Source organism: Mus pahari, chromosome 1 (assembly GCF_900095145.1).
Source record: "Mus pahari chromosome 1, PAHARI_EIJ_v1.1, whole genome shotgun sequence".
NCBI classification, from domain to species: domain Eukaryota; kingdom Metazoa; phylum Chordata; class Mammalia; order Rodentia; family Muridae; genus Mus; species Mus pahari.
In genome coordinates, this window is record NC_034590.1 from 4,010,460 (window position 1) to 4,018,739 (window position 8,280).

The following is an 8,280-nucleotide window of genomic DNA, read 5'->3' on the forward strand; positions in this document are numbered from 1 at the left end:
CCTGGAACTGACTCTGTAGACCAGGCTGGCCTCGAACTCAGAAATCTGCCTGCCTCTGCCTCCTGAGTGCTGGGATTAAAGGCGTGCACCACCATGCCCGGCTTTCATTTCCTTATGAAGAGTCTCCCACACACAGCTCATGTGGATCCTGAAGACCCAGCCCTCAGCCCCCAGCCCCCAGCCCCAGGCACCACTTCGGGTACAGGGAAATCCAACAAGTTCACACGATCCAATTCTGATCCAGAGCTGGGCACACACACACACACACACACACACACACACACAGGCATTATGAATTTGATTCACTGCACATAGCCGCACTTATGTAGAAATAGGGTCTCACTCTGTAGCCAAGGCTGGTCTGCCTGGAACTCACTATGTAGCCCAGGATAGCTTTTAAACTAGTGGAGATCCTCCCAAGGGTTGTATCTACAGGAGTCAGCCACCAGGACTGGCTTAAATGTTTTCTCAGATGGGTAGGAACTGGGAGGATCCCAATCCCTTTTTGATTTGGGCCCCTCAGTCCTCTCTGCTGCTCTCAGAATGTCCACACTGCTGCTTAAGTTTGTAAGCGCAGAGACCCGTTAATCAAAACCACCTTTATTATTTAAAGAGCATCTGCACAAGGGGTAACTAGAGAGCAGCCCCCGGAGGACAGAGTAATATTTACATGGGGTGGAAGGGTGAGGCCAATGGCCCTGGGATTGAGTGGGCCGGCCACTGTGGAAGAGAAGTCCTTGGACCCAGCATCCTTGGACTCGTGGACTGGATCTGAGCAGAAAACCGTTCCATGTGAAGCCCAGTATGGAGCCTACCATGTGGGGCTGGAGCCACCAGACCAACTCGGACTCTGGATGCTGGTGCAGCGCAGTGAGATGAGGCGGGGTCAGGGATGAGTCACCATGCCGCTGGCTTCGGAGTGAGTCTAGGGAAAGAGGTCACAGGCTTCCAAGGTCTCAGTCGCTTCTCCCGTCACTCTGTACCTAGTGTCTCATCCCCTGAAGCCTACAGGATTCCACCTGCTTTCCTGAGTGCCCTCTTACTTTTTCCTTACTAGGGTCCCAGACAGTCCCCCATCATAGCAACGCACCTTTATGGCCTTGAAGATCCACTCCCGGAAGTCAATGACTTTAGTGTACACTCCCGGCTTCCGGGCCAAAGCACAGCCCGTACCCCAGCTTACAATGCCACATAGCCGCCACCTTGATGTCCCAGAGATGCTGTCCTCACACACAAAGGGGCCTCCGCTGTCACCCTGGTGATGGGGGGGGGGGGACACCTGACTAGAAACGGCCATGACTCCAGTGGGGAGCCCCTGTTCCCATTACCCTGGCTCCTTCTCTACAGTGTTAGGCCTGGGGGCTGCCCACTGTGTCCCTCACCTGGCATGCATCAATGCCACCCTCAGGATAGCCAGCACAGAACATCTTGGGTTTGATCTGATTCCCGTAGAAGTCGGGGCTGTTGCAGACTTCGTTGCTTATGATGGGAACCCGGGCCTCTTGGAGCACCATAGCCTGTTGGCCTAAGGGGACATGGGTAAGGTGACCAGAATTAGGAAACAAGCCCTCTCTCCTGGTTCCCATTCCATGGCCTGGGGGTCTCTTTGAGGTCCACCGAGCGTCCCCTAGAGCAGATTCAGCCTCCCTCCCCCCCCAGTGGTGTTGGCTGGTATTGCTTGGAACTCACCATAGAACTGTGTGTTACCCCAGCCGGTCACAGTACAGACCTTGCCATCCACCAGGGCCTGTCCCGCAGCAGGGAGACACACCGGCTGGATGTATTCTGTGAGGGAGAGCATACAGTTCAGTTCCCACTAGCCACTCTATTCTTCATGGGACGCAGCTATCCAGCCACCTCACTCTCCACACAACCCCAGCACACCCTATCACTACCAGGGTGGAACCTTCATCTTCCAATGTATACACCACTTCCCCAAATCTTTTTCTTTCATCCCCAGTCATCCTAGAGAACTGGGATTGACCTTTGCGTCAGGAGGGACAAAAGGCCAAGTCACCTGTCTAAAGTTTCACAGACGCAATGGCATAATCAGAATTGGAATCTAAGTTAGATTAATTCCCCAAATTTGGGCTCTTAACCATGGTCATGGGGGCTATCTCTGGCCCAGAGCCAGGAAACAGAAAAGCATGCACTGCTCCCGAGACCCTTTTTCCACCTGTCAGAAAACTGCAATAATAAACACACGGGGGCGCTAGAGAAATGACTTGGCCGGTTAAGAGCACTGGCTGTTCTTCCAGATGACCCATGTGACAGCTCATAGCTATCCATAACTCCAGGATCAAACGCCCTCACACAGACATACATGTAAACAAAACACTAATGCACATAAATAAATTAATTATATTAAATATAAAATCATTATATTCAAAATAATAATAAACACACAAGGCCTCCATTGAGATGGACTGTCATTGAGCAGTGCATAGCAAACAATCCTGGCAGCCCCTCACTGCTGTCTCCCTGAGCTTCAGCACCTTGATGGAAAATGTCACCTCATCCTCCATACAACCCCAGTGTAAAACAGTAATCATGCCGCCAGCTGAGGCGATAGCCCAGTAGCGGAGTGCTTGCCCACAGTGCACAAGGTCCTGGGGTTGGTCCCCAGCACCAAAAGAAAACAAAGTGTATACACAAAATAATTTCCCTGCAGAAACCGTGGTGAGAAGCGGATGCTGCGTTGAAAGCAGGAAGCACTTAAGGGAGTAATGAGAATAGTCAGTGCGAGAGGCCACCCTGAGGACTGTGGGAGGACGAGGTGAGCCCAGACATGGGACACACCAAGGCCAACCAAAGCGCACGGTCCCTTAGCAACGAGCAGACGCTCTGAGAAATGTGTCCTCAGAGTGTCCTTCATGCAAATTAAGATTCTGATGTCACAAGGCCATCTTGTTTCATAGGGACCACAGTCATAAAAATTCTCTTTGACCAAAATGGTTTCATGCAACACAAACGTAAGCTCAGCACACTGCTGTTCGTGTGTACTTGCTATTATTGACGTAGTTATTTATTGTGGGTATTTGTGAAAAGGGTCTTTCAACACAGCCCAGGCTGGCCTGAGTCTTTCTGCCTCAACCTCGCTCAGTGCTTAGGTGACAGGCATGTGACACACCTGGCTCACTATACCTTTTTTAAAAAAATGATTTAATTATCTTTATTTCATGTGTGTTAATTGATGTTTTTCCTACACATATGTTTGTGTGAGGGAACTGGATCTTCTGGGACTGAGTTACAGACAGTTGTGAGCTGCCACATGGGTGCTAGGGACTGAACCTGGGTCCTTTGGAAGAGCAGCTAATCCCTTACCCACTGAGTCGCCTCTCCAACCCCTCCATATTTAATATTTATTTTTATTCACATATGTGTGTGTGCACACATGCATGTGCCTGCCTGTGAAGTCCAGAAAGGAGGGTTAGATTCCGTGGAGACAGTTGTGAGCGGCTTGATGTGGGTGTTAGAACTGAATGAGGGTTCTCTGTAAGGACAGCAAGCGCTGTTAACCACTGAGACGTCTCTCCAGCCTCTTCTCCTGCATGGTTTTGGAGGGGTACGGCCTTCCTGAGGTATATAACTACAGCTTTACACAACTGTAACTCACATATAATTCTCCATGTTAAAACGTATGCATGAATTCATGACTTTGTCATGTTCCCAGATTGGCACGACTGTCACTATATTCCTCTGTAGAACATTCTGTCTCCCCAGAAGAAACCTCAGATTCTTTACCTGTTTGCAACATCTCCACTCCTCCTAACTCCTCTCATATGTGAGGGGGCTGTTCAATTATTTATTTAGAGTACCTTGTGTAGCCTAGGTTAGCCTCAAACTCACTATGTGGTCAAGGCTAGCCTTGAACCTGTTCCTCCTGCCTCTTTCTTTCCCTGAGTGCTGGGGTTCCAGGCTTCATGCCCAGGTTACTATGACTAAATGTTCTATGAAGATCATCTGAGCACCGGTTTTCCATGTGAACTGTATTTCTTCTCTTGCCCATAGGAAAGGAATCGCTGGATCACACAGTGACTGACTGACTCCTTTAGGGAGCCTCAGATGGTTGTGTGTGACTGTCAGCCATGCTATCTAGCATTCATGGCTAGTATCCAGTTTGTGATCCCTAACGGTGGGTCTGTTATCGCCATCGCCAGGGAAACCTGAAGATGGATCTACTTTGCTTCACAGGCCCTTTCTTTGATCCCTAAGTCTCTGGAGTCCTTAAGCTGAGGCTAGACCTCCAGACTTACCTGTGAGAGGCAGGGAGCTAGAGAGGTGGACCAGGGCAATGTCATTGCTGTTTTCGTCGACAGTAGGGTCTCGAAAGGGAAGGTAGCCCCCATGATAGATCACAGCCTGAACCCCCAGTTGCACAGCATGGGGTGAGGTCCGGGCTACAGCACCAGCAAATACTCGCCACCGAGACAGAACCCGGTTCCGCCTGCCAGGGACAGAAGGGACAAATCCCTGGGCTCAGCCTCTGCAGACCTCTCTCCTGCCCTACCCCAGGTGACACTGTGGGGAAACACTCACTCTGGAAAGCAATGTGCAGCAGTCAGCACCCAGTCCCCGGACAGCAGGGACCCCCCACAGAGGTGGGTCCCGTCATAGCGCAGGCTGACCTGCCACGGCCACCTTCCCAGGCTGCTGTCCTGGCCTCCCACAATGCGGTCCACCGGCAGCTTCCTGCGGCCACAGTCTGTGGAGAGGTGACAAGGAAGGTTTAGAATGGGAGGAGACACAGCCCTGCTCCAGCAGTTTGTGGGAACAAGGCTCTCCCAGAACCTTGAGGTTGTTCAAGGGGACATACATGTGGAGATCCTGGGCAGTTTGTGGGGACACACTCCACCCTGGGGTCCCAGAACTCCAGTGTTGGGCTGCATGTAGAGAAGGATCTGTGCCCTCCCCAGCGCCCCTTGTGCCCAACCCCCACGCTCTCACCTTGGCAGGTGGCAGTCAGGAATCGGCCTCTAGGACAGTCGCTATGAGAAGACATAGGAGAGGGGTGGGGACAGAGAGACAAACCAGGGGACCAGTTAGAATGAGATTTGGAGACCTGCCAGTACCACCCGCAGCCGTCCTGCTTACCACACAGAGATGACATCCAGCAATCTCTGAGCCAGAGGCAGTCCACCCTCATCCACGCAAAAGAAGCCCGATGTGCCGTTGGCGCCCGCAGTTCGCACATCCAGCTCCGAGTGCGCCAGAGCCCTGTGCGGGGCTCGGGTCAGAGCCACCTCTGGCCTGATTCCGTCCCCTTCCCTACCCCCAGGGGCCACCCAGGTACCTGAGAAAGCCCATCTCCTCACAGCCGAGCCCTGCCACCCTGGCATTGGAGCGTGAGGAGCACAGTAACCTCCATGTCCCCTCCGTCTTGTCGAACACCACAAGCCGTGAGTCCCCTGGACTGAGCTGCACTGCAGGGTGACAAAGCCGGACCTGGGTCACCAGCTTCCCTGGCTGCCTGAGGCCCTGTGGGCTCTGGCCCTGCACCCTTCATAGACCATAGGTGGCATCTGCTGCCACTACTAGGTTGGATTGTACTAGTGCGTATCTCTCCCCCAGTAGGATAGCCAAGTTGCAGGATCTTGATTTCATCTGAATTGGGAGAGTGAGCCTGCGAAGGGTATTCACTGCGGATGATCAAGTCCAGAGATCCTATCTGGGTGCCGTCAGGCTTGGGGAACCACTGGGGGCGGGGGTCAGAAACCCTTAGCTATTTCACCAGGTCACTAAAACATTTAAATAAATATGACATAGAGAAAAGAAAGGTTAGAAGGGGCACAGCAGGAAAGATGTATGTAATCCTAGTGCTTAGAGGATGAAGACAGCATCATGAGTTCAAGAACAGTTCAAGCTCCCTGTCAAAAGAGGAGGAGGGCATGTTGTCATGGCACATGTGCCTAGAATTTGCCAAAGGAGGCATTGGCAGGAGAATCATGAGTTTGTGACTCTCCTGGGCTACACATTTTAGCCTGGCAATGGTGGTGTGCACACCTTTAATTCCATCCCTTGGGAGGTAGAGGCACGATCTCTGTGGGTTCAAGGCTAGCCTGGTCTACAGAACGAGTTCCAGAACTGCCAGAGCTACAAAGAGAAATGCTGTCTCAATTAATGATGATGATGATGATGGAGAGGAGGAAAGGGGGAGAGCCCAGGCTCTTCTGTCACCAAAGCAAAACCTGGGAGATGGAGTCGGACAGAGATTCTAGATTCCAGAGTCACCTTAGCTAGGTGGGGTGGCTTCCAGTGTCCCAGCACTCAGGAGGCTAAGGCACAAAAGGTACTGCAGTTTTGAGGCCAGTGTGGGCTTCACATCTAATTCAAAGCCAGCCAAGGCTACCCTGTTTCAAAAGTCAAAAGTTGCCCAACCAATACATCACTAAGAAACTGACAAGAGTCAGGTGTGAAAGCATCGCAGCACTGAGAGACTGAGGCAGGAGGCTCATGAGAATGAGGTCAACCAAGGCTGTGTTATGTCTCAGGAGAGAAGAATGGAATGGAGGGAGAGAGGGGGGAGAAGAGGGAGGGAGGGAGGGGGCAAAATGCAGGACTGGGCTGTATCAGAAGGCTAGCTCACAGCAGTGGTTCTGTCTGAGAACAGCTGGGGCAGTCTGTGTGGTTGACCAATGCTTCCTGGTCCTCCATTTGTCCCCATAAAGTCAGAGAAAGCCCCGTTCACACCCGAGTCAGGGCAAAGCCCATAGGGGTATTTCTTTTTATTTACCAACAACCTTTAAACACACTGGTTCCTATTTTAGGCTGTAGACAAAAATCACAGCATTTCTCCTTGTGTGGAGTGCAAAGCCCAGGAGGGGAGACAGACGATGAGCGGGACAAATAATGGAAGCGTGTCCTGTGCCGCAGAGGCCGACAGAAGGGAGGAGGAGCTGGTAGGTGGGGGTGGCGTTGCACTTTGCTGTAAATGGGCAGGCAAGGACAGCTTCGCTGGGAATGTGCCGCATGAGCAGCTAGGAGAACGAAACCGAGGAGGTGAGGAGGATGCCGAGGTCTGAGAGGCAACCGAGGACTGGGCCAGGGGAGCTAAGGAGCAGGAAGTGGAGATTTGAAGGCCGAGGCGGGGAGCTGGGTGAGGAGCAGCCAGGAGGCAGAGAGAGGCTGGCAGAGTTGGCTTGTAGCTGGACCAATGTGCAGCTGTGCAGCTGTGCAGCTGGGCCAGGACTCAGCTCGGGGAAGGGGTCACACACTGACCTGATTGGGGAGTGTATGAGTTCCTTCTGGCGGCTACTGGTAGGGGCAGACTGTAGGGCAGGAACTAGAGTCCAGACTATGACCTCAATGATAGGGACAGAGGCTAGGCCAGCAGGGGGCAGCAGAGAGAAGAAAGCTGGATTCTGGGAATATTTCGTAGAACACTAGGCCCAGTGGCACTGGCCTATCTTCTCACCTACTTAGGAAGCTGAGGTTAGCAGACCACAAGTCCAAGCCTACCTGGTCTTTGGAGTGAGTTCAAGGCCAGCCTAAGTAACTTAGAGAAAAGGGTCTCAGAGTGAAATGTAAATAAAAAGGGGGAGCTGGTATCTTTGCACAGCAGTAAGTCGATCATCTGCCTAGAGTCCCCCAGGGAGGGGCTGGGAGCATGGCTCAGTGGTAGAACCCCTGCCTAGAATCCCCCAGCAAAAGGCTGAGGGTGTAGCTCAGTGGTAGAGCCCTTGCCTAGAATCCCCCAACAAAAGGCTGAGGGTGTAGGTCAGTGGTAGAGTGCCTGCCTGCATGCCTAAGACCTTTGGTCCAATCCCTAGCACCAATTTAAAAAATAAAATTAAATGCACATCTCACAGATGGTGAACTAAACATCAAAGGATACACCTGTTCAGCTCAGACAGCTAACACCCGGCCAACCAGAATTTGAATTCAGACGGCCTGCTGGCTTCTACATTCTCCGCTTAGGTTTGTGAAGAATTCTTCCCTTTCTCTGTCCAGCACAGACTCATCCACATCAAGACTCTAAAAGCTGCAAGACAGCTTGCTGTAGAAACGGCCTCCAGCTCTGGGGTTCACCGAGAACTGCCTGACACCTCTCACTGAGTGGTGCGCACCATCCCCTGAACGCCCAGGATCAAGACAAGATCAGCAGCTGAGTCAGTGGGCAGCATTCCTAACTGATCAGGAGATTTCCAATATATTAGGAATTTAGGGGGGGGGGGTATTGGAAAGATACTGGAACTGGGGGTGGAGACATCAAATCCTTCTTTCCTTCCCTCCCTCCCTCCCTCCCTCCTTCCTTCTTCCTTCCTTCCCTCCCTCCCTCCC

General features: G+C 52.1%; 1 protein-coding gene across 2 annotated transcripts in view; it reads right to left on the reverse strand.

The window, feature by feature from the left end:
- Nucleotides 1–580: 580 nt before the first annotated feature.
- Hpn (hepsin) overlaps nucleotides 581–8,280 on the reverse strand; it is a 16,346-nt gene continuing 8,646 nt past the window's right edge. The window contains exons 5-13 of one of the 2 annotated variants that reach the window (XM_021210312.1): nucleotides 5,294–5,423; nucleotides 5,095–5,217; nucleotides 4,948–4,988; nucleotides 4,540–4,705; nucleotides 4,257–4,447; nucleotides 1,690–1,785; nucleotides 1,383–1,525; nucleotides 1,091–1,255; nucleotides 581–925 (exon numbers count right to left, since the gene is read on the reverse strand). In XM_021210312.1, coding sequence (XP_021065971.1) covers nucleotides 887–925; nucleotides 1,091–1,255; nucleotides 1,383–1,525; nucleotides 1,690–1,785; nucleotides 4,257–4,447; nucleotides 4,540–4,705; nucleotides 4,948–4,988; nucleotides 5,095–5,217; nucleotides 5,294–5,423 — 1,094 coding nt within the window. In that variant the 3' untranslated portion in view covers nucleotides 581–886. The remainder of the gene's footprint in view (nucleotides 926–1,090; nucleotides 1,256–1,382; nucleotides 1,526–1,689; nucleotides 1,786–4,256; nucleotides 4,448–4,539; nucleotides 4,706–4,947; nucleotides 4,989–5,094; nucleotides 5,218–5,293; nucleotides 5,424–8,280) is intronic. The other variant, XM_021210310.2, reaches the window with a different exon arrangement.